This window comes from Halictus rubicundus, chromosome 8 (assembly GCF_050948215.1).
Source record: "Halictus rubicundus isolate RS-2024b chromosome 8, iyHalRubi1_principal, whole genome shotgun sequence".
NCBI classification, from domain to species: Eukaryota; Metazoa; Arthropoda; class Insecta; order Hymenoptera; family Halictidae; genus Halictus; species Halictus rubicundus.
Window position 1 is genome coordinate 18,010,751 of NC_135156.1, and position 26,549 is coordinate 18,037,299.

Genomic DNA, 26,549 nt, shown 5'->3' on the forward strand with positions numbered 1-26,549 from the left:
AGATGAGCGAAAAAGAGGAGAGGAAAAAGAAGTTGTGTTCTCGGAAGAGAGGCTGGTCGGAATCCTGCGCGCGCGGAGGAGAGGCAACCTTTGAATCCGGCACGGTAGTCCTCCGTCTATGCTCTGCGACGCCTGTTCTCTCTCTCCTCTCCTCTCCTCTCCTCTCCGCTCCTCTCTCTCTTGAGCGTCGGCGAAAAGCAATAGGCGGCGGCGGCGGCGGCGGCTGGCGGCGTCGTAACGTGTAATCGCTATTCGGAGTGCCGGATTTATTTTGGTTGCGCCGGTGCGTGAGAATGAGCTTCCGCCGGGCGAAAAACCCGAGCCGCTCGGTGGTCGAAAATCTCCATTAACGCTTCACCGACCGGAAATTAATAGGTCCTCGAACACTCGTCGTGACCGACACCGCCGCTAAAAAATTCCCCCGAGAAATCCAAAGAAATCTTAAATCGGGTCGAACGTTGTTCAGATTTTTCTGATCGATTCGCGTCGAATAGAAGCACGGAGACGTATCCGACGCGTATCCACGGTCTGAGCGAAAAATCTCCCACGCGGGTCGTTCAAAGTCGGAACGGCACCGTTCGCGGGTTCGACGTTGCCGGAAACGCGTTAATTACGGTGATTATCGCGGCGCACACAGTAGCGAAAGCAACAATGTACCATTAATAACAGTTAGGGGGGAGCGTTTCTGTCGGCTCTGCGAACGCTTGAAGAATGTGCACCGAAACGAAGAACGCATCGGCGGGTCGCGAGCGACCCAGCTCCGCCCTTCGGTCCGCAGGCATTCCGTTAATTACCGTTCGCTTTCCGATCGCGAGATGCACGGGCAGAAACGGAGCCGCCGAAACTCTTTAGATTAGGGAAAAAGAGAGGAAGGGGGACTCCGATTGCGCAAAAGCGTGTTCGCTCGGGGGACGCGCGTGTCTGCCGTTAATTAAGAGGCTGGAAAAGACAGAGGAGCCGTGCTTGATACGCAATCGTAACCTTCGTCTGCTCGCATCAAGATCGGGAGCCTCTGCTCGCCGAGAGAGTTAATTGCTTCACCGCTCTGCCGTGCTCGACTTATTAAAACAGCACGAGTCGCGACAGTAAGCCCACTGTGCCCGGCCCGGCCCGGCCCGGCCCGACCTCTCCCGCCACAGTTCCGCAAGATTTTCCAAGCAATCCTCGGTTTTCGAACAAACGTCGAGAAATTCTACAACTCGCACGATCAACCCTTCCCTCGACAACCGGGTGTCCGATTTATTTTCAGAAATATCTCTGATGCACCCCTTCTCCACCGATATCAACCCTTTGCACTCGTAGATATTTCAACTCGAAACATTTTTCCCAACCTAGAATATTTCCCTTCTATCAATGATCTTCCTGATTTGATTTTACATAAGACTAGACTGTGGATCTGTATGCAAAATGACCGGTTTTATATTTTACAATTATTGAAATTATGAAAATTCGTTTGTGGGACATAGTGGAATAAATTTCCTCGTCCAAGAGCACTATCTTGAAAATTACAGACAGTTTCAATAAATTTAGGGTTGCCAGTTTTATAAGGCAATATTTACCAGATACCGTTAACGCTTGGTAGGTCTAGTGTTAAATACAATGATTAACATTAGAACTACCGAACCAGTCAAACTGACTGGTGGAACATAGTGGAATAAATTTCCTCGTCCAAGAGCACCATCTTGAAAATTACAGACAGTTTCAATAAATTTAGGGTTGCCAGTTTTATAAGGCAACATTTACCAGATACCGTTAACGCTTGGTAGGTTTAGTATTGAGTATTAAATACAATGATTAACACTAGAACTATCGAACCAGTCAAACTGACTGGTGGATGATTTCCTCTTTCGCGATTACCGAAACTATGAAAACGTTCTCAATTTTTTAATATATCTCTTCTTCGGAGCACAAGTTACCATAAAAATGGTACGAAATCTGAGAAAATTCAATCTTGCTGTTATTATAAAGGGATAAATAAGTCTAAGTCACGTTTAGGGTTCCAGTGTTAAGAGAATTTGAGGGTATCGATGCGTTGTCTTCAGCTTCTCGGGGTCAGTAAAGATGGAGAGAAATTTGTACTTGGTCCCAATCTTTTCAAGGATTTTTCCTCCGCGCGAAGATCCAGAGTCTGCCGGGAGTGTATCGACAAATAGACTCGGGGAATCGTTGACAGGGGTGGGTGGGGGATGAAGAAAATACGTTATGGGAAGTAGATGAAGAAGGGTGGCGCGCGGTTGACGACGGGAATAGAGGAAGCGAGCAGCGATGCCGCGAGGGAAAGAGGTCGATATCGCGGGTGGTTCTAAAGATACACTCGGCCCGAAATCTGTAACATCTGGCCCCGGCCGAGGAACGAGTCCACCTTGTACACTACCTAGAATCACGTCCGTTTGATCTCGCGACAGTTTATCGCCGCGTTAGCGATCGTAGTTTCGTCGCGGGTGCAGATTTTTTCCGGGAATCGATTCGACGCGGAAGGGAATTTTCCCACTCGGAAAATCTAGTGGTAGAATTTTGGCGGCCATTTTCGACGGTAATGGCGAGAGTCCTAGTCGTCCGGTGCTCTCTATGTGAGACGTAATTTATGCTAAACGTTTCGCGTCGTTTCGCGGCGTACAACCGAGTCAGCCATTCATCCGACGCCCTTCTCCGCTAGTTCCTTCGTCTGGGACGCGAATCACGCAGCCTTTTCGGCCGTGGGACCACGATCCTCCGTCTCTTTTCGGGCCCCACCTTTTCCCCTGGTCTCTCTCTCTCTCTCTCTTCGGCTCGTGTGCGCTACCTTTATATCCCCTTCCGTCTCGCTCCGACTCGCCTTTCATTCCGTCTTCCCTCTCTATCATCCGCCCCTCTCTCTTTCTCTCTCTTGCTCGCTCCACCGCGTACTTTCTTTCGTTCGTCGCTGGCCCGACGTGTTCTCTCGTCCGGTACCCACGATACGATCCACGGGTACCTTATCCGCCTCTTTGTGGACCGATACGCGCCGGGGACAGGAAGCATAACGAAGAAAGGAATTCCTTAATTATTCCGTTCGATCCGACCCTCTGCGCGAACCGATTCGATCGGTCGAGAAACCTCGAACCCATTGTGCCGCGATTTACGGTGACGCTCGAAAGTATACGGACACTACGCGAGGTGGATTATTCGATGAATCTCGTATTTAATTTTAATGTACTATCCACATACGTAATTTGTAATTTGTAATTTAACCCTTTGCACTCGAAGCTAGTTTAACTCCAATACGAAACATTTCTTTCGACCTAGAATATTTCTCCCTTCTATATATTCTTCGGCAGAATTGACTAAAATATTTTGAATGATGATAGAATTTTTAGTGGTGCCTTACTGTCACCATTCGAGTGCCAAACGTTAGACATTTCATGAGGAACTAGTAAAGATCGAGTTTAGTCACTGTTTTAGGCACTGAAATAACTTTCGCGCAGTGCTAATATATATTTCGCAAGTGTCCGCATACTTTTGAGCGGTAGTGTACGCGGTCACGGTTGCGGTGATTGGAAGTTCTTCGAGGTGTATGGTTTGCGATAAAATCGAATTTCGTTTCGATTCTCTCTCGGCATCGTGCAATTTAATGTACAGCGAATTCCCGTTATTAGTCGGCGCGAGCTTCGCGGTTAAAAGTCATTGGAGCTACCCACACCACCGTGGGGTATACGGGTGCGACATTGTACATTGTTCTTGTCACTAGCATAAACCTGTGACATAGAGACGGATAGTGACATTTGGATTTCGTCTAAATGTCTCTGGCCAGGAGCAGCTGACTTATATCGGGAATTGACCGTGGCACTTTTCCGGTGTTCTCGAGACTGTTGGCAGAGAACAAATCCTTCAAACTTTTTATCGAACAGTTACGGAGCTCCGAAATTTCAGATCGGTATCGGTGGAAAAACCTTCGGATTCCAGTCGAATGAAATAGTTAGGCTAATTGAAATTGCGCGGACCCTCGGCTGGTACCGGGGCGGCGCGTTCATTAGCGTTCGTCACGGAACGCATAAATAGTCGGGCTATCGCGGGTCAGCAGGCGTCAGAAATTGGACGAGCTCGGAACGCAACGTAACGCAACGGTTCGCATAAACGTATTCTATCGTTATCGTTCTCGTTCTCGCCAGGGCGAACCAATCAGCGATCCATACGCTCGCGATGATGCACACCGTTTCCGATCCCATCGCGTTCGCCGAAGGAAACGCACGGGGTGGCGCCTGTCGACTCCTCCTTCCCCGTGTTATTGTTCCGAATCGTGGGAAAGCCGGCTAATTAACCGTCAAAATCTAATTAGCGGGATAACCAATTAGAGCGTTCCGCGGGTGCGAGCGTATAACGATTACAAACCCGTCCGGTAACTTATCTACAAATAGCTCACTAAGAGCCATCGGGAGGACGGGTGTACCGGTTTGCTCGTAAAACAGGAAGAAGACGCGGTATACAGGGTGTCCCGAATGTTCCTGCTGCGCGATTCCCTCGGGAGAACCGAGCGGAAAACGCCGAGCGAAACGGAACTTTTCGCACACCCTTTTCCATCTTCCCAGGGAAACCAGTTTGGGAATGCTAAAAGTATTCCGAGCCATTTTTCTTCCACCTTATACAATAATCGTGGTTATAGTAACGTAGCGACACTTTTCTTTTAATATTGTTTCTGTATTTTCAATTTCGTTTGATTTTTAAAATTTCCGACGCGGTAGATATCGCCCGCGTGGCACAATGGCGGAAAATGGCCCCCTAACGGGAGGTGGAAAGAGAACGTGGTAATTCGGAAACGAGGAAAGCATGATTTGCCGGTGTTTCGGCCTAGTTTTCGAATCAGCTGTGTCTCGTAACGCGAATATCGGAGGCGCACCGTGTATGGCACTTGTGCTCCTGTTACGCCAGTGGCCCCGGGGGCAGAGGAGACCGAGCGAAGAGAGCGAAACAAGAGGCTGCGTAATAATGGCGCGGAGAATGGCTCTGTGGCACACGGGTACCCGCCGGGCATCTTTTTGCGTTCGTGCGCGCGAATAATGCCACCCGGAGAAAAAGGGAACTAGAGAGAGAGAGAGAGAGAGAGAGGGACCTCTCTCTCGCATCGTTCGCCGCGAGATACGCGTAAAACGGTCCCCTGGTCACTGCCCCTCCCCCTCCCCCCGTGAGAACCGACACGTGGTCATCGGGCATCAGCTGATTTACCTGCTGACGAAGCTCGTTAACGCTGCAATCACCGAATCCGGCTTTTTATCCGCTCCGGTCGAACCGTTACCGCAAATTAACCCTTTGCACACGAACGACGACTCCGAGCTGCCAATGACCGTGTACTACCAAAACAATCTTTGCAAAATTATCCGTTTTCCGTAGAGATCGGTCTGGTTAACCCTTTTAGTGCCAGGCATTTTACTCGCGAAGAATGCCACGGGCCGATTCGATGATCAAACGAGGCCCTTCGAACGATCGGCCCGCTGGCACCGAGAGGGTTAAGCGCGTTTATCGAATGCTTCGGTATACTTATTCTCGCGGGTAATAACATCGCCGAGGAGAACGGGCGAGAACTTATGCATGTGGAATACGCTCGTAAAACGGAAAGAACGCGCGGGGCGAAAGGTTTTCCGCGAGCCGGGCTGGTAAAAGTCGGCGTTTTCCGACGCGCGCTCGCGTTTCGCCGGTTTGCGGGCTTTTTCATCGGGCCCGGAGTTATTACGGTGGATCCGCGATCGGTATCTCGGTTTCTGTTCCAGCACGTTTCACTTTTTGCTGCGAGGGACTTCTTTTCCTCGTGGAGATCGCGTCCCGCGATAGACCGGCGACCGTGGTGCGCCGAGCGAGTACATATCCGTCGAGCAATTCGATACCGATTCGATTCGAGTCGATTCGATCGGGTGGAATCCTGCATAATCCAGCAAGATATCTCGAAATAGAAACTCCCAGGGGGGGGGGAGCAAAGTAGCGATATCGGTCCCGTGTCCATTAATGAAAGAATCGCGATCGCGAGCCGGTAGCCGAGGAGGGGTTGTGAAAGCGTGACTTTTGTTCGCATTACTGGAAACGAGGAAAGGAACGAATCAAATTATTCGGTTGGCGTAATAATTCGGTGCAACGAGTCGCGATTAAACGCGCTCGCCTTTCGACCAGCCCCTACTCGGCGGCCCGCGAATTTCCATTCGAAATTCGGCACAAATTTTCCTCGTTCTTGTTTTCTCGCGATCGATTATTCGTCTCCAGGGAGAAATTGTAGGAACTCGGTTGTTCGGCAATGTCAATGCACCTCTTCCGCGAGGACGGTGTCGTCGCTCGTTATCCTCGGTTTCCTCTTCCTCCTTTCGACGCGGAATGGAGGCCACGAAAATCTCTCCATGCGGAAATGCCACGCTCCTCGAGCAAGAGCGAGACAGACCGCGCTCGTCCGCGAGCGGGTGAGACATTAAAGAAGAAGCGTGAATGGATAAAAATAGAACCGCTAGAGGAGATGCGACGACCGAGTTTGCTCGGACGGTGTTCGTCCGACGTCACACGCTCCTCCCTTTTTTTTTTTCATAATCGTTATTCAACCGATAACCCCCGGTAATTGCTCTCGCTCGAAGCTGCGACGCGGTCGCGAGCGAGAGCCGCCATCTTGGAGACGCGTGCCGCACAGCTTACAATTTCTTCCAGCGGATCAACAATTTCGATTCGACCATAAATACAACGCGGCTCCGCGACGGGGAGTCGAGGGTAACCGGTCCGAGGTCCTCGAGCTCGCCACGGTTTTCCCAGGACTCCGTTCCCCGACTTCCGGCTCCTTTTCCCCGATGAATCACCGGCTCTAAATCACGGCGAATCATCGAGTCGGCGGCTGCGGCTGCGTCGGCGGCTACCTGTTCCATCGTCGTCCTCTCGTTATCCCCGACCGTTTTCCTCGATGATTAATACCTGGGTGCGCTGGGTCGCGAGCGCGTTTCGCGATAGGGGGATTAGACGGCGCGGGGGCCGGCGGAGTGAGAAATAGAGAAGGAATCGGCCCCGGCTGTTGGAATAGTCCGCGTCTCTGTGTTCCCGAGGAAGAAGTGCTCGCGAAACCGGTGGAAAAGAGAGAATCGCCGTGAACCACTGCACACGCTGCACACGGTGGAACGGAGACGGTCTAGAGAGGAGCACGAGCGGGACAAAGACGACGGCCGAGAGTGGAGAGAGAGAGAGTGAGAGAGAGAGGAGAGAGAAGGTGGAGGTATGCTGCGCAGCCGTGGGAACCGACTCCCGAGTGAACGAGCCTCTCTCCGTCTTTCTCCCTCTCCCCAGGCACCGGTCTCTTTCTCCGTCCGTGTTCCATCTTCGTCTCTCTCTCTTTGCCACGGCTCTCTCTGCTTGTACTCCTCTCTGTCTTTTCGTTCGCCAGATTCCTCCTCCACTCTCTCTCTCTCTCTCTCTCTCTTTCTCTTTCTCTTTCTGGCTAGCCTACCTCCTCTCTCCCGCTCACTCTCGTTACCTTATCGCTGGCTTTTTTCTCCGTTCATCATCCACCTTCCCGGTGTGTTCGAAGCGCAACACACCGGTCCTCTTTCTTTCTTCATTCAGACAACGCTGTTCCGCCCCCTCCCTCGCCCGTTCCCGCTCTTCCTACTCCTTTATCCGTCGCTCTCCTCTCTCTCTAGTTGAGAGAGAGAGAGAGAGAGAGAGAGAGAATTGTTCTCTAACCGGCCACCGAACACACCCAACACATTGTTCTCGGGATGCCTACGCGGAGCTTTTTCAGCTTTTTGTCGGCTTAATTCCGATCCCCGTAATAAATTAGCGGACGATCACGGTGGCATTTGTCTCCTCGACGATTTATTTCCGTCTCCGCCGTCCCTCTTTCCTGTTCGTCCTTTGGTCTCGTCGATCCCTTCCCTCTGTCTCTCTCTCTTTCTCTCTCTCGCTCTCGCTCTCTCGTTGCCTGCGTCAGCTCGGTTTCGTCCTTGCCGCGAGAGAAAAGGGCGGTCAACGATTCTCTCTTTCTCCGTTTCCTCGAGCCTCTTTCAGCCTTTTACACCTTCCCGGCCGACCGTTTTTCTGTCTTGTTTTTCGACCCCCTCCTCCTCCTCCTCCTCCTCCTCTTCGTCCTCCTTTTTTGGCCCCCTGCCTCGCGCATCCCGGCGAATCTCGGGGAATCTCGGGACCCGGAGAATACACCGCGGAATCCTCGCTGGAACTTTCGAGCGTGTACACGCATGTGACATACCTGGCGACGACGACCCTTTTCTCTGCTCTGTCCTCTTTAACTCTCTCTTTCTCTCTCGCTCTTTCTCTCTCTCTCTCTCTTGTTGTCCTCTCGGCGAGACAAATTGCCCTGGTTCCGCCGCCGCGCAGAAAAATTCGCCTTTTTTCTCACCCCACCGGGCCCCCCGACACCCATGAGAACCACTGGGGGACCCCATGGCTGCCCCCACGATCTACGTGGATTCGCTCGAGAAATATTTGATCGTTCTCGACGATCCGGGGAACAGGTAGATCCTCCAGCCGCATCGTTCCCCGTTCCATTTAGATTCGCTAATTTTCGGGCTCGTCCTAAAATCTATCGAATGCGCGTGACCTCCGCAATGAACTGTCGCAGCAATTTCCGAAAAGAAACTCGTGGAATCACTGAATGTTATTCCGCGAATTTGGACCGCGGATTCTATGCATTTCTGAGTAGGTACTTAAACTGAATAGGTGACTTAAAACGGTAAAAACATTGGAAAAATATGAAACTACCGTCATATTGTCTTCAACCTATTAAATCTGTTAACCAAGTTAACCGCGTTTGACGTGTACACACGTCATTCAAAATTCTATTGCGGTTAACGTTAACGAATTGTTAATTTCTTATCGAAGAAAAATGTAATTCTCTCTCATTTTGCCTTCCTTTTTCCCGTAAAATTGATAAAAGCGGCATTTGGCCCGCATTCGACGTGTACATTCGTCGTTGCTTGATTTCAATTCCGCGCCGTGAGGGATTTCTCAAATTAATTTCCACGCTTAACCGGTTAACACGTCCGTAGTATCCGCTCGCTTAATTATCCGCGCGTCGCGGCGGCGTCGTCTATCACGCGACTCGATGACATAATCCATTAGTAATTATTTCCGCGGCCGGGACGATCGGCGTTAATCGCGGCTCTCCCCTGGAAACTGGGTTAAAAGCGGCGCCACGGATGCAAGATTGACCAGGCGAAAAACGGATTTCTCACGCGAGCAACACGCGGCCTAACGGGCTTAGTGTCTTTTTTAACGACGGAATTGTTCCCAGTGGCGGTCGTTTACGCGAACAGGAACGGCGACGATGACAGGGAGGCCGGATATAAACATTTATTATTCACGGTGCGGCAACGACTAACGAGGTCGTGTGTAATACCAGCCGCTCCTCTCTCCACCTCTCTCTCTCTCTCTCTCTCTTTCTTTCTCTATCTCTTTAGTTGTTCGCGAGAGTCAGGTACACGCTCGGCTCGGCTCGGCTCGGGCGCGTGTGTCTGAGTGCGTGTGACGTTAATAATTAAACGTCGCATTATCACTGCATGCACACGTACCGAGCACACCGCGTGTACGGCACGTACTTATTACACAATAATACGCCGCCGCGGCGTGTCCGACGCGTGTGTTGTCGTCGCCGGATCCGAGCGGAATCGGCGTGGGCAGACACCGAGCCGAGCCGAACCGAGCCGAGCTGAGCGGAGTCGAGCCAAACCGGCGTTTGCCCATAGGGAGGTATCGGCGCGGGATTTATGGTCGCACGAGCGATTCGACGCCCACCGAAAGCAACCAGCCTCGATTTCCACGCAGATCCGCGAAACGATGCGAGCCGAGCCGAGCCGAGCCGAGCCGAGACAAGACACCCGACAGTTTCCTTTTCCTCGGAGAACACGCCGCGCGTAGGTGGCGGCGAATCGATTCCCCGAGGACGATGCGTCGCCCATTGTTGTCCAATCCGTTCGCGGAATCACTCGCAAGCTTGGAAAAACGCGCCGCTTTCCCAGCCGAGCGAGTACTCCTGTTGCTTTCCGCCGATTTTCTACGCCCAGCTATAAACAGCGATCATTAACCCTTTTAGTGCCGGGCGAAAAAGAAGCGCCTACGCGGAAGATAACCGGCCGAATTTCACGATTTTACTAGGCTTTGGAAAAAGACTCGTAAAAACCTAACGGAAAGCAATGTTTACATAATTCAAGAAGCGAGTGTATCAAGGACGAAATAGAGAATAAAACAGTAGTGACGCTAATTTTTCTATATTCATCGACAATTACATAAATAACGAAGGTGTGAGTGATCATAAAGAAGAGAAAAATTGAGTACAAAACATAATTGTACATACGGAAAAGTCATCTTTTTATCATGACTTTATACAGACCGTTTATTACAAAGTATACACTTTGCATTTCCAATTTGTAACAAAATAAATAATATTGCACAACAAGCATAAAGAATAACTCCAAGGTACATGGCAGGCGCCCTAACAAACAAGTAATTGTTATAGGTAATATAACGTACAGAATATCAGGGAAAGTTAAACCGAAAAACTATTTATTCGAATTCTCTCGCAATGAAATTAGACCGTTTATAACGTATTATAAATTCATTTTGAGATAGTGTTCTCTCGCAATGCGAATGGTAAAGCGCTACAAGGTGCGGGCCGATGTATCGGCCTCCGGCACTAAAAGGGTTAAACCGAACTAAATTGGTAAAGTAACATTCGAGAATCGTCGTCGAGTGGAACAGTGAAATGCACACGTGCGCGTTTAGGCGATTTAATTGTTCCGGGCGCTGGTAGGCGTGCGTCGATCGGCTTTGCGTGCATAACAGGTTTCCCGTTCCGGGGAGCTCGATGGCATTCCGTTTGAACCGTCGAGTCGGTCGATCGATTATTTATTTTCGCGTGCGATTAACCACCCATCCGTTGTGTCGCACGGTGTTGTCGCAGCGGCACGTGCCGCCGCGCGATTTCATTCCCGCACGGTGCACGCTCGTTATAGTACTATCTGGAAAACCGATCCGCAACGATCACCGTGTCGAACGGGGTCCGGTCGCTGGACAAAAGCCAAAATTCGCGAGAACGGAAGTGCCAACCTCCTCGCAACCGGACGGTCCGAAATGAACCGCGCGCATTCGATTCTTTTCGGAAAGTACCAGTTTGATTTGCACTCTAATAATCTAGCAAGCTTGTTGAACATTCGACTGCACCGGAAAGGAAAAAGTCGAGACGCGAAGCGCCATTAAAAATTCTTCTGGCATTGTTTCAAGGACACGACAGAAACATTAGAAAATTTGTTGTTCAATCGATTACTAAACATTTATACATGTGAAAATCGGATCGGTTGCGTACGAACGAAATGAAAGTAAGACGGAAGAAAAATTTAGTTTCAGAATTAACCCTCCACGGGCCCGTGTAACTTTCAGGTCGTGATATATCGACATTTTACCAAATAATTTTCGCTTTTTCGCAAGATGACGTACACGTCTTAATTGTGTAATGTCTCTGAGATCATCGGTAACAGTATTGCAGCGCCATCAACTTGAAATATCAAAGTAAACGCAAGTTGTCTGCGCATAGATACCAACGGAACAAAATTCGTCCCATGGACGGTTAAAATGGCGCCGAGTGCGAAGGGTGAAAATTCACCCATTAACTATTTTTACATATACCGTGAATCGATCTCTGTCCACGGTGCATCTCAATGCATTTCCTTATAAAATATGATAAAATGAAAATGAAACCTCATTTATCAAATTAAAGAATAGAAGAAGGACCGGGTGTATTATTGTTCTAGTCTATTTTGTGCAACTATTTTTGTGAAGCGTACTAGACTGAAGAATTCCGCAAGGGTGAAAGCGATGCAGTTGGCGCGTGCGTTTCCGCCGGTTTGCGGTGTTCGGTGGCAGGCGATTGCAACGGGGGCTGGGGAAAGGGTTGCAACGACTCGGTTCCCGCATTATCTGTTCCGCAACACGTGACCCGGTCGCGTTCTACCGGCTTTTTAGGCACGCTTCGCCGGGACAGAGGCACCCTTCTAATGCGCGCGGCAGGCAGGTGCGCGCGCGCGTGTGCGTGTGCGCGTGTGACGCGGCACACCGCCTCGGGACGCTTAATTTATTGTTAATTGCGATACGCGACGGCACACGCGCAGGCAGCTGCCGCGTTTTTCGCGCCGAAACCGGGACAAGTTCGCCTCGCCACCCGTTCCCGGATCGTTCGATCACCTTAATATCGATCTCGAGAACCGAGATCCCTCGGAAATTCGGCTCTCGATCCTCAGGGTCTGTTCACCTCGACCGGCTCTGCGCCCCGACGCGAAAAACCTGTGCCTGTGCTGTACGATGCCGAGTCGTTTCCTCTGTGAATTATACTCTATAATTGCTAATCCATTCTTTTCTTATCGACGCTGTTAGCTAATGATTCGATGAGAAGAAAAATATCCGGCAACGATGAGAATGATTTCTCCCGGTAGAGAGCGATTGCCAGGGAAAAATAGGGTGCTCGGGGCAAAGCCGCGCGGAGGGTGGTTAACCCCCGTAGCCGGGGGGATGAAAAGTTGTGTGTGGCGATAAATATAGTCGAATCAGGAGGGTCGGAGCGAAGTTGGGGAGGAGAGGAGTGTGTCCCCAGGGTACTGACGGGTTCTGTTTCTGCTTCCAGGGCACCTTCTCGCTAATAGTGGAGGCTTATCACGACGCAGACAACACGACACACCACTCATCCGGTAAGTAACCTTGCTCGTGGCAGCTATTAGGCGTTATCTGAGCACGCGGCGGCGGTTATCGGCGAGCGCAACGGGACCGTTCGCGCTCGCACGCGCCCACCGGGCTAAAAACCGGGGGCCGGCTGGGGAAAAAAAGTCTCGCCGCGGACGATTTTAAAATTAGTTGTGCGCGCGGCGTATCTTTTCTGTGTACGGCCGGGAATACGGGGAAGGTTTCGAGACTGGTCTCCGGGCATGTGCGGTCCAGCTGGGTCCGAAGCAGTCGAGAAGCCACTTCCGGCGCGCGCGACGATCACCAGAGACGAGACCCGGTAACCTCTCTTGTGTCGTCTACTCCTTTCCTGTCGGCGGATCCTGTCCAAACCTCGAACGTTGCTTCCCGTTGCCTCTCTTCCTGTGCTGATTTTTCTACCGACAAATATTATCCCTTTTTTCCCCCGGTGCCCTTCTGGTTAGCCTCCGCTCACGAAATTTTTTCCCTAGTGGCCGCGGACAGATTGAACACGCGAAACGGTCCGACGTACACGCGCCGCATACGGTTTACTTTTACTGTTACACTCTCCTCCTGGTTCAGCTTTCCCAGCGAGCAATGCGACGACGAGAGCTATGCCCGCATTCTGACGATCGGTTCCAGCTGCCTCGCCGGTCGCTGGCTCCTCTTCCCGACCAGTTTTCACTCGTGCCTCCTCGTCCTCCTCCGCCAACAACACCACCACCACCGTCGCCGCCACCTCCTCGTTATACTCATCGCTCGTTACCGCGATACGTGCTCCACGTGCAGAAACTGCGGCTCCGTTGTGTCACCGCAACCAACGGAGGACAACGGTCCGAGACAGACCGGCACACCAGGAGACCGAGAGGACAGAGAGAGAGAACCGGCCGGAGCCGCTAGTGTTTCCTTCCTGTGTAACCGTAGCACCTAGCTTCCACACCGGTAACCCGAAACCTATACTCTACACGGGGACACGGGACGGATCCTGTACTACACGAATCCGCCTAACCACTTCGATCGTCCTTCCGCACAGGCTAGACCCCGTTCTAGACCCTCTTCCCTCGAGAACTCTGCTCTTCCAGGATTCGCAATCGACAAACTTAACCCCCAATCTTACCGTTTCAATGATCAGAACAACTGTCTTGTAATTTGTAATTTCCTGAAAAACAGAGGAGGACATTTATATCTATCGCGTGCCTGTACGATCTTCCGTAGCCAAGATAGAATTTTATTTCGATTTAACACTTTGACTGGCAAACTGGAAACCTCAAAAATTCGATGAGATCAAAGCAAGTTATTTAATGGAATAAGAATTGAACAAAATCAAATGTGTGATATTGAGTGGTCGCTTTGAGTGGTTGCTTTCTTGTATTTTACAGATCCAAATTTGGTACAGTGAATGTATTAATGTCAAAATTCATTTTCAAATCCGGAGAAATAACCGGAAATCTGTTCATCTGTTCATCTGTTCCAATCTGTTCGTTATTTTATTATTCGTTTGACTCTGTTCGGAATCTTCGTCGCGAGTATGACTCCGACGTCGTAGGGCAACGGGTTAATCCCCTTGTACCATAACATCGAGTCAGACTCGTGATCAAGACTTCGAACAGAATTTTCAAAATACGCATATTATCAATTCCCCTTAAATTGAAATGAGATTCTATTTTATCCGTAGTCGATATTTAGCCATTGCAGAACACGTGGTTACACAATGAATATAAATTTGCTATTTTTTCTGATAGATTACTGGCATCGAAGAAGTTCTAATCATTGTAATCATAAAATAAATCGCAGTGCAAGGGGTTAACGACACAATTTGACAAGGTTCGCATATTCTTGCAAGCTCGCTGCACGCATCGGTTTTTTAACGCGCGGAGACGGTGTGCAGCAGCGTAATCGCGGCACGAGGTGCGATAAATTCAGAGGTGGATACGTATAATAAATTCATTCGACCCTTTCTTCGCGGTACGCGTTCGTCCTTTGTACGAGCAGCCCGCAGGGACTGTACGTTTTGCGTGGATAGAGGAAAACGCGTCGTGTCGATGTTAGTATTATGCAGCTTGTTACGTGGGTAGGTCGTCTGCGCCTAGTGGGCGTGGCCTCGTGAAAATAGCTCCGCGGAAAATGTCCCATAAGAATCCCAGGGGGGTGGTGATTGCACTCGTAATTTCTTTCCCATCGATTCTTTTTCATTCGTACACGAGTCCGGGCGGGCATCGATCTCTCGGAGCCGTATCGATCTCACGAATCGTAGCACAATTATTCTCTTGAACGATCGATTCTCCACAATTATTCTCTGCACGAATCGTCCGGAGGGGGCGTGACCTTGCTGCTCTCGATTTCGACGGAGCGGGAGCCGGTGCCCCACGGGGCAACTCGGGTGAATTTGGTTCGTTTTTGCTCTCGATTTCGATGGAGCCGTGGCAGTGCCCCACGGGGCAATCCTTAGCACAGATCCTCCCGCACAGCTGCTTGGCTCGTTCCCGGGACTCGAGCGGGGCTCGAGGCGTCGTTCGTAAGAAGAGCGAGACCGCTTAATTTCTTTCCCCGAGGTCCTGCGCGCGTCTGCCTGGCAATTAGAGTGAACCGGAGACCGGAAGCTACACTCGGCCGTGCGGCGCTCTCATGCGTGTCGTTTGCTGACGCGCACGCACACACACGCGCTTGTACATAATATCATTGTGTGTTCGCCTGCTCGTGTACGAGCGTCCAATGCCTCGACTCTCGACTCGACTCGATTCTCTCGGTACCGAATGATAATTGAATTTCGTTATTTCGGCGAGGAGCCAAGCCGCGATCGACGATCGTTTTAATTCGGCATTATCCGGCCGCGATCTGCCCCCCGACGAGCTTTCCCCGGATGCGGAAGCAATAAACATCCACGCCGGAGGAATGATTTGCATGCACGGTTTCCCGGAGCCCCGTTAATGAGAGAACCATACCAGCCGCGCGAGGAGCACTCTGCTTCGATGATTCTTGCCCGATTTACGGGCGCGGACGAGACTCGAGCATCCATCGGCCGTGGAATCATCATTTCCGATTCTGACGTAAGAACGAGCTGTGAAAGGAATTCTCGAGAGGACCGGAAGAAAGTGTTTACAGTGATTTCTCCGTATATGTCGCCAAGGCCTGGACGATAAGCGTCGCGGAACTAACCCCACTACCACTGTACCTCGCGAGGGGTATACCACGAGTGGCCCCGGACGCCGAGTGTGAACATAAACCCGTGTTGCTGACATACATCGAGAAGACATATATATATATCGAATTCACCGTATCTCGCGGTCGAACGAGTGGAACGTGTTCGAAGCACGACGATGGATCGAGATGAACCTCGTGGACGACAGACGAACAATCTGGGTTAGACTGGAAGCGCGGCTGAAAGCCATCCAGTGTTTTCTAATTAACTTTCCTGGGCCGTTGTAAGGCGCCACGTTGTGCAGACGCGTTCCAGGCTCATCGAAGCCACTAATTACACGGGAATCGAGGCGGAGAGAGGAAGGAGAAAGAGAAAGAGATGGGGAAGAGAGGAGGTGGCGGCGGCGGCGGCGGCGGCGGCTGCTTCCTCTTTTGTCTGGAGGCACCTCGAGAACGGAATTCCTCCCGTTATCCCACAGAAAGACGGGGCGCGCATGTACCTGCGCGCATGGCCACGGCGAAAACAGCTCCCATTAATATCCGCGGCTGCTCGGACGTTGTTTGGACACGTTCCTGGCCTTTATCGCCGAAACACACCGACTCGCATTGTGCTCTCGCCGCGTTTGCCGCGCTCGCTCTATCGCGCTCCGCTCGCCCACAATATAATGCCCCCAACGGCCCGCTGAAACGAGCCCTTTATTGCCGTTCGCTGCTTGCTCGGATGCTGCTTCCTTTCTCAGGCCCCTACCCCTCCTCCTCTCTCTCTCTCTCTCTCTCGATCCCCGCCGCTCCCCTTTTCTCTCTTCCCGGCTCGACGTTTACCGCCCACCTCGCGATACCGCTTCCCAACCCGAGAATACACCTGCAAGACGCTCGGCAACGCGATCCCACATTGATCCTCGATCTCTCTGATACGTTGACTAAAGATCCCCTACACTTTCGCCGGAATCCCTACACGCTCAAGGGCCCGGGACAGCCACGTGACTTTTTAATTAATAATTTCCATTCACACTGGGTTCACGGAGCACTAAAAATGGCTATTTCACATCACTTCGCAAAAATAATATGATTGTATCTATCGACATTTGTGGACATCTTTTTAAGAATTTATATCCGAAGAAATCAATTCGTTAAACAATTCCTCACGGATGCATCTTCACAGTCTCAATATTCGTAAATTAAGAATATCAGGATCCGTCATTTTGACGGGTCCCGTAAAGCTTATGTTACCAAACATCCGCATAATCTCGGCAGCTGGTGACCTTCCTCCTTCGAACGAGCCCTTCACCAGCGACAAAATATTCTTACGTACGGACGAAAACTTGAGCCACGTGAAACCATTTGTTGACGGTAATGTAGGCACTCTACCTTATCGCAACGAAGATAGGGCCCTGTCGAGAAAATGCTAGAAGCTAATACTCTCAGTTACAAAATATTTGTTGGAAATCGGACGTCCCACGATGAAACTTCTCGGGGTACAATGGGTTAAATTACACCCACCTGTTCTTCTTATAAATACATAAATCGGTCTACCGATGTCCACGGTTCTTCGCGAGCGTGTTCGCTTCCGATCGGGCGATCGGTTCCGGTTTCCAGGGGGTGGTTTCTGCGTTGTTCGGTATCGGTAACGCGATCCTCCGGTTTTCCTTTCGTTCTTATCCGGAGGTCTGGTTTGCGGTGACGTTCGTTTAAACGATTTACGAGGAGCGGGTTTGCGGTGCGAGTTAGCGCTCGCCGGCAACGGGAATCCGGCCTGAGCGAGCCAGTGCAGTGACAACGCTTGCGTCATCGCCGATTGTCAACCTCTCTCTGCCGGTTTTCCCTCGGGCCCGCTCGGGCTACCGGCTCGCCGACGAGCACCTGCCTCTTCCTCGTGCCGAGCGATGCGATGGTAATGGTAATGACCACGGGTGGCAATTGGTCCGGTTACCGTCGAGTCGAGTCGCGTCGCGTCACTCCGATAAGCCTCCGGGTCCCGGACCGTTCGAGGAACAAGGCCCTCGGAATGGGTCCCACCGGGCCCCGCCACGCGCGCGTCCTTCTCTCTCGATTTGGAATTCGCGTACGTTCGAGGCCTCTTCAAATCCAATCGCACCGAAACGTCGAATGGAAATCGAGCGGTGCAAACATTCCCGAGTTTCGAGAATAATTTCGTTGCGAGCCTTGTTTTTCAACTTTTATTTCATTTTGATTGCAAAATGTTGGTACAGTGTTTTCTCGATATATGTCTGTTGAATGATTAACAGAGCTTGCTTCCAAAGCGAGAAAGAATATTTATTGATAGAAAAACTAAGTATAAATGTTCTTTCTCGCTTTGGGGGCAAACTCTGTTAATTATTCAACAGGTTATCTGTATCAGTATTTATTTTGTTTAAATAGAAAACAAGAACCCAACAATCTCAACGACACAGGCTAGTGACATATATCGCTTAGGAGATATTATTATTCTTTGATCCACAGGGTATACCCCGGTGATAGTTCTGCGACTTTTAGAAGCCAGGTGTTTGCGACATATATCGAGAGAAGAGTGTACCGTGTTAGCGAAGGTTTGGCGCGGTTGTTTTGTACCAACGTTCTTCGAAATCGAGCCGTATAAAAGAGTTTTGAATTTTTTGCGTCGTTCGTTCCGAGAAAAGCATCTTCCGGTCTCGCATAACGTCGATTCGCCGAATTTCCCCAGAAAGTTTCGGTTCCCTCGATTCCCGAGGACTCGTTAACGAGAACCGCCAACGCCCATGAATATTCACCGGCGTATGAAAGGTAATTGCATTAAGACGGAATTATTCATAATTCGACGCGTGTGAATTGTTTAAAGACCGCGTCTGGATAGCAACCGGGACGCTCTCGAATTAGGCGAAAATGAGTGGAGATTCGGATCGGTAACTGTACCGCACGCGAACGAGTAGAACGAGCAGAACGAACAAAGTTCAACGCTCAACCTCACGCGTTAACTCGTCGCGATCTTTGCAGACTTTCCTTCTTTCGGAGGATCACTCGATCCTCGTTCGCACAATCGGCGCGAACTCTCTTTTTCCCAGAGAGCATGATCATTCCGGGAATATTCGAGACTTTCCTGGCCCGTCAGCGGTCAAATTATTAACACTTTCACTGCCAAACCAGAAAGCTAAAAAATTCCATAGAATCAAAGTCAGTCGTTGAATCAAATAGAAATTAAAAAAAATTAAATATATGATATTGAGTACTCGAACTTTCTTGCATTTTCCTCGTGTAAATGGCCCGATTTTCAAGAATTTCTCTTGAAAAATGTAACGCGTGGATAGATTTAAAATTCGAGGCATTATTTATCAACGTTAAGATGTAAACAAAAATATTTTTTCCAAATTCTAATCGTTCGTATCGACGGTGCAATGGCGGCTCGAAAATGGCATCCTGTACGCAGCGTACAGTGCGCAAAGATGACCTTAAACAAAGAAATCAAAATGGAATGTTCCGCAATTTTTTCATTGGCTAAATCAGGTGGTTCAACCGCACAGTGACAGACCTGATTTATTAGTCCGATAATAATTCCTCAGGGTCACGGCGATTCGTTTTCCCTTGGAAAATCGGAGGGAAATTTCCGGCTGCCACTTCCGGTTTTCCCTAGGCGGTCGCCACGAGACCCGAGGGTCTCCGAAAACTGATCGTTTCCTTTCGAAGACGACCGGTCATAGTGTTTCTGTTGCAAAGGCGTCGGCTTCGGTGTTTTCAGCGGTGGTTTCTGGCCGACCACTGGGCCGTCTTCTGGGTTGTGCCTCGTGCACCTCGCCGCGCGCACCTGTAAACGCCCGGTGAACTCGAGGCCAGGCCGATTCAAGGTATTCATTAACGGACGCTCCGCTCCGCGAAGTAGCCAGACATTTTCTATTGTTCATTCAGAAAGGAGCGGGCCGCGGAAGATAGCCCCGAGCTGGCAGGTAGCCAGATGCATTACTTACGCGCCGTTTGCCCTATCGCCGCGCCGCGACGTCGAAAAAACGCCTAGCCTCACCTAGTAACACCGATCGAGCCTGTCTCGGATCGTTAGATCCTCCGGCCACTCGTGCGAATCGATCCGAACTTTGCGAACCTCGAAAAACTTTATCAGACGTGATATCTTTTAGGCGAGCCATCCGTGGCAAAAATAAATCCATAAAACATAAACCTGAAGATATATAACAACGCTTTGAGCATATATGTCGTCAGCTTGGGATTCCTCAGTCAAATAATATTTTTAACCCTTAGCACTCGAATGTAAGGCGCCACTAAAAATGTATCGTTATTCAAAATATTTTTTACATTATTAAACTTGTTTGTATTTAATAAATTATTAAACAGTTCAATACTCTACGAGTAAATTGCACGATTTTCGTATGTATAGTATGACAAAATATATAGAAAGAAGGGAAATAGGTCGGGAGAAATGTTTCGTTTTAGAGGTAAAATGGCGTCGAGTGGGCTAAGGGTTAATAGTTCGTTCGTCGTGTAGAATTATGGGACGAGGTCGCGAATGAATTTTTAGGGGCAGGATCGTTTTAAAGACCGAAAGTTAACTGTTTATTTCGACGGCTGTTCCCGCGAGTTGTTACCGTTTTACGTTTCACGCGCTGCTAACAACTGGATCGCGAATTCGTGTACGCGAATAGCCAGCGCAGCGGGCAGAGATCCTCGAAAAGTTGCACAACGCACAACGAAGTTCGCAAACGAGTTCAATGAAATTCAACGCGGTTCCAGGTTCATTCTAGAAAACTTAACGAATTCACGGGGAATCTGGCACGATCGGAACACTATGGCGACCGATCCCCCGTAGTTTCCGGCCCCGATGCACCTTGAATGACCCATTTACAGTGGAACCTTGCGTTCGCTGTTCTGTATAGCATAGCGTCGCTTCGGATTTAAGGTTAGGAGTTAGAGTGCCTCTCGCAGCTGCGTCGTCTATCTCCCGGAGGCTTTTGTCAAATTTCCTACCTGCCCTCCCAACCTGTGACTCTTCGTTCCACCCGATTAAACTCTTTATTCATGCCACCTCGCGGACCATTCGTACATGGATCAAACGATATTCTCGATCAACAGATTCGTTGACGCGCCGATCAATTTATTAGAGCTGAATTCAACCGGAAAAATGAAAATTGTCTACGTTATTTCTTCGCTTGCTAATTTTGATAGATGAGAAATTGTAAGCTGACATTTGAAATTTTTCAGATTTTCCTACAATTCCAAATTTTATTCACTCAATTTCGCTATAAATCGACTGCGGATGTTCGTGCGATTTTCAATTTTTGTGGACAAATTTTCTTTCCTTATTTTCAGTTTCTGTAGAATCGCGTTTTCGTAGATCCAGAATACACAAAAATCGTACCGAATTCTGTCGAATCTTTTGTGCTAGGATTTTTTGAAAATTTGTCCGGTCGCTCGAAACAGGTGAAACTCGATCGGAACGCGTAAAAATCGCGGCGCGGATCGGTTCAAAAAAGAATTCCCAAAGCGCAATTCCGAGCGATTCGCCACGACAAGGTGATAGGGGGCGCGGGGGAAGATGCGATCCGATCCGCGAAATCGGCGTTTGCGAATCCCGGGGGATCGATGATACGCCGCGGACGGAGTGCCTCGATCGCTCGCGTGTATCGGCCGGCAGAAAATGGGCCTTTCGTTACGCCGTGAGTCGAGAAATCGGCGGGGGCCCCGAACAAGAATAACAGAACGAGAGGCGAAAAATAAAGGAGAGCCTCCCAAGGGAAAAAGGAAAAACGAGAGACGCGGGGAAAAAACAAAAGGTCGCGCGCGAACAACGCAACAGGATTCGCCGATGGCGTGCCCGGGGATACTTAACCGGGCCCGATTCTCTTCCCAGAAGGGAAGTAACGTCTCGCTGTCGGCGAAACGGGAGTCGAGGGAGAGGCGGAGAGAGCCCCCTCTCTCTCTCTCTCTCTCTCTCTCTCGCCGTAGCTTTCGTCTCTCCGTTGCTCCCGGAGACCGGGCCGGGGCTATCTTCCCAGGTGATGCTGTTACGAGTTCTGAAAACGCCGATGTTCGCACGCCACTGCAGATGGATCGTGTACGCGCCATCGACTCTGCTCATCCGAGGATCTCGCTCGAGATCGACCAGCCTCGAGATCCTACGATATTTTTTTCTCTCCCTTTTGCACGACCTTCACCCTCTCGCACCGCTCCTCCCGGCCAACCTGCCGATGGATTCTCTATTTCGATCGTCCAGCGCTCGGAAGCGAGCTGTGATCGAAGACGTTAAATTCAATTCTTTTTTTTTTAATTTTGGAAAATTCTTCCCGTCAAATTTCTGGATATTTCACTGCAGAATCGTGCAGATCTCCGTTCGTCCCGTCGAACCTGCCGATTCTCTATTTCGATCGTCCAGCGCTCAGAAGCGAGCTGTGATCGAAGACGTTAAATTCAATTCTTTTTTTTTTTAATTTTGGAAAATTCTTCCCGTCAAATTTCTGGATATTTCACTGCAGAATCGTGCAGATCTCCGTTCGTCCCGTCGAACCTGCCGATTCTCTATTTCGATCGTCCAGCGTGCTCGGAAGCGAGCAGTGATCGGTGACGTCAAATTCAATTTTTCTCTTATTTTGAAAAATTGTTCCCGTCAAATTTCTGGATATTTCACTGCAGAATCGTGCAGATCTTCGTTCGGCCCGTCGAACCTGCCGATTCTCTATTTCGATCGTCCAGCGCTCGGAAGCGAGCTGTGATCGAAGACGTTAAATTCAATTCTTTTTTTTTTTAATTTTGGAAAATTCTTCCCGTCAAATTTCTGGATATTTCACTGCAGAATCGTGCAGATCTCCGTTCGTCCCGTCGAACCTGCCGATTCTCTATTTCGATCGTCCAGCGTGCTCGGAAGCGAGCAGTGATCGGTGACGTCAAATTCAATTTTTCTCTTATTTTGGAAAATTGTTCCCGTCAAATTTCTGGATATTTCACTGCAGAATCGTGCAGATCTCGATTGTCCAGCGCGCTCGGAAGCGAGCAGTGATCGGTGACGTCAAATTCAATTTTTCTCTTATTTTGGAAAATTGTTCTCGTCAAAGGCTATACCCGTTTTTGGGAGTCAAATCTGCCCTGGAAAGGATTTTATTCCAATTTGCGCCATTCGATAGTCTACCAAAAAAGATACCTTTCAACCAAGTTCTAGCCCTATAGCTCATCTGTAAGGGTAGTTATAGAGGAAAAAGGAAAATCCAGTTTTTGGCCCATTTTCCCCATTTAATGACAAAATTTAAAATTCTGAAAAAGATCTGACACCAGACCGCATACTTTGAATCGTTTTCAGATTTTTCCGTTGCAAACTCTGGCTGTAAAAATCGATAAACACGAAAAAAAAAATGCAGATTTCATATGGAAATCGAAGAGACACTAGAACAGAATTCAATTTTTCTCTTATTTTGAAAAATTGTCCTCGTCAAATTTCTGGACATTTCGCTGCAGAATCGTGCAGATCTCGATTGTCCAGCGCGCCCGGAAGCGAGCAGTGATCGAAGACGTCAAATTCAATTTTTCTCTTATTTTGGAAAATTGTTCCCGTCAAATTTCTGGACATTTCACTGCAGAATCGTGCAGATCTTCGTGTTCGTCCCGTCGAACCTGCCAAAGGATTTTCTATTTCGATCGTCCAGCGCGCTCGGAGGCAAGCGATGATCGAAGAGATCAAACTTTTCATTCATTTTGAAAAATTGTACAATTTCTGTCCATTTCACTGCATCGTCCGAGGTCAGAATCGTGCAGACCTTCGTGCGTCCTCGTCTGCAACCATGGGGAGACGTCTCGCGCGCGTTTATGCCCGTTTCTTGGCAAGAAATCGAAAGCTTCGGCAACTAAATCGGGAACGTTTCGCAGACTGTGGTTTGATAGTTTTGTCCTTCGAGCAAATCGGAGTATGATGTGTCGGCGAGCGCGGGTCGCGTCTAGACGCGCCAACGTAAATATGTAAGCGTGAAAATTCGCTTAAAGCCTAGAAGACCGATCCGTACACCCGGTATACATCTGGCCGGTTCGAGTCGGTAGGAAGAGCGTGTCTGGATCCTCGAAACTGTAGCAGAAATAGAGCCAGGGCCGGGTGTCGAACCGTCGATTAGGATCGTTGGTGAAACGCGCGGCTCTGTGGCTCAGGGAAATAGCAGCGGGTTCGGGGGCACAACAGAGGCCCGGTCCCACTTACGCTACCAGCGATCGCATAACCATAGAGCACGTCTACGAGGCCTTGCCTCGGGGTTTCTCGGTTTGCGCCCGCGGGGCCTCGCACGCAGCCAACGCACGCACGGGCCCCCCGAAACTGGTTCGCCGTGGACCGGGATCCTCTGGAGCCCACTGGGCCCACTGGGCCCACGGGGCCCGGCTGCATCGTGAGACGCGGTGTTTTTCGGCGGGGCACCTGATCCCGCGAGAGCCCTCTCTCCTAATTCCGGTCGGGGCCCCATTACGATAATACGTTTAGTAGGAAGCCGGGACTGCTCTTCTTCCTCTCCGCGAAAACAGGTAGTGCCCGGGCCCGATGCCGAAGCATAAGGAACAGGGGGTGGGGGAGGGAAGAAGAAGAAAAGAAGAACGCCTCTTTCCCAGAGCCACAACGCTCGCGCGCTGCTCTCTGCGTATACGTTTACTCTCTTTGTGCCGGATGCGTGCCGCCGGCGGAGTAGCAATAGCGGACGAACGTCCGGTCTTTCTCTTTCTCTCTCTTTCTCTATCTATCTGGATAGCCGTTGCTGCTCGGCTGTCCCGCTCTCTCGCCCGGGGCCGATGCACTTCGATCGCATGATTGGGCGCAGCAGCAGCAGCATCGGCAGCAGCAGCGCACCGCGTCGAACAGAGCCGAGAGCCGATCGACGCGCTTAATTACTCTCTCGCGTTTCGGTTTCGTGCCTCTTTCGACCGGCTCGATTATCGCCGCAGCGATTCGGAATCCACCGAATCGGCCGCCGCTCGTGGAAACTGGACTCTTCCTACGGCTACTGTTGCCAATCGAACTCGAACCCGCGGTGGGTCGATCGGTGAAAATCGGAAACCCGAAAGATGGAATCGACACGGTTGTCCGTACTGTGACAACACCCCTTAATCGATCGCGTTGGGAGACTGCGGAACAGAAAGTATTCGCACCGATTGCAACAGAGTCGAATATCTTTCCTGTTCTAATTATCGCATTGACCCTTGCGTCGATTACCGGGTGCCCGGGTGCACTTTCAATTTCTTTGAAAACTTTAGTGATTTTGTCGACTAACAACAACGTACAGGGGCGTGATTAATAAAAGCATTGTGGTCAATTTTGGTCATCGATGTTAAGCCGATACAACGATGTTCTCAAATTTTCTCGTTATGACCAGTGCTCTAAATTATACCAATTTGCAAACCTTGCACTGCGATTTATTTTACGGTTTCAGTGATTAGAACTTTTTTGTAATTCTTTGTAATGTCCTTTTTTGTAAAAAAGGAGAAATTCTATATGTCTGTAAGTTCTTCGATAGCTGTACATTAAGAACGCCATAATAGAATTCTACTTCGGTTTAACACGTTGACCGCCATGTCGCCTATATATGGACGACGGAATTATTTGTCCAGGCTTTAAAATGAATTTTTACGTTAGTATATTCATTGTACCAAATTCGATTAGGAAAATGCAAGAAACTTGGAGGACTACTCAGTATCATAAATTTAATTATTTTCAATTTTTCTTTCACTAAATAACTTACTTTGACTTTGTTGAATTTTTGGGGTTTCCAGTTTGGCAATCAAAGTGTTAACAATAAGACACACAGTAACATGAAATATATATATATATATATATAACAGTAAGAGACAGAGTAACATTAGACTGCGGATCCTTGTGCAAAATCAAAATTGTCTACCTGAACTGCGACAGACAGGAATGAAATAGAAATTGATTTTCCTTCTGAATATGTTCAATGGGTCAAAAATAATGTAACAGTGTTTCAAAATTTCCCTAATATTCTTAATGTTTTCAAACACGCCTTCCCATTTTTGTCATAAACGCATCAAATCCGCAGTCTATTGGTAACCGACATGTTTATCAGACCCTGTTCGGAATCCTTCGTGACGAGTACGACTCGCTACCGAAGGACAAGGACAAGGACAAGGACAAGGGGTTAAAACGTCGACGGGAATGTTGAGGTCGACGATCTGACGTAGGTGTTCCGTTTCCGTGTTGCAGAGAAGGTGCTGATAACGAGGCTGACGACACAGAAGTGGTTGGACGTCGGGCCGAACTGGACCGAGGACGAGTACAGGAGCGCCCACTCGAAGATGGTGTACGAGTACCGAGTGACGTGCGCGGCCCATTACTATGGCAAGGGTTGCGAGAACCTGTGCAGGCCGAGGGACGACAATTTCGGGCACTACAGCTGCAGCCCTATCGGCGAGAGGGTCTGTCTCTCCGGATGGAAGGGCGACTACTGCAATACTCGTGAGTGTCTACTGTAAACCTATTATCGTGAGTCGAGCGCGAACGCGGGCGCGCTTCTATGGATACGAACGTATTTACGGGGCGTGTATGCACATACGTACATACATGCATACTCTGTACGTATATGCGTGGAGCGCGCTCGCGCCTCTGCACTCCCACGCTTCCCATCGCGACTGCAACCCGCGTGACATCCCTCCTTTTGTCGGAATTCCGTGTATGAAATTACAGAGACGATCGCTCGCTCCCTTTTCGCTCTCTGTCTCTGTTGTCCCCACCGGCCGACGACGACTATGCGTGCACCACACGGCTCTCTACGGTAATTCATGGCGCTCGCTCTCGCTGCCGTTCT

At 49.7% G+C, this 26,549-nt stretch overlaps 1 protein-coding gene across 1 annotated transcript in view; it reads left to right on the forward strand.

Annotated features, from left to right (window-relative positions):
* Window positions 1-26,549, forward strand: part of Delta (neurogenic locus protein delta) — a 59,571-nt gene that overhangs the window by 11,758 nt on the left and 21,264 nt on the right. The window contains exons 3-4 of the mRNA XM_076791695.1: window positions 12,599-12,662; window positions 25,949-26,200. Of these exons, the coding sequence (XP_076647810.1) occupies window positions 12,599-12,662; window positions 25,949-26,200 (316 nt within the window). The remainder of the gene's footprint in view (window positions 1-12,598; window positions 12,663-25,948; window positions 26,201-26,549) is intronic.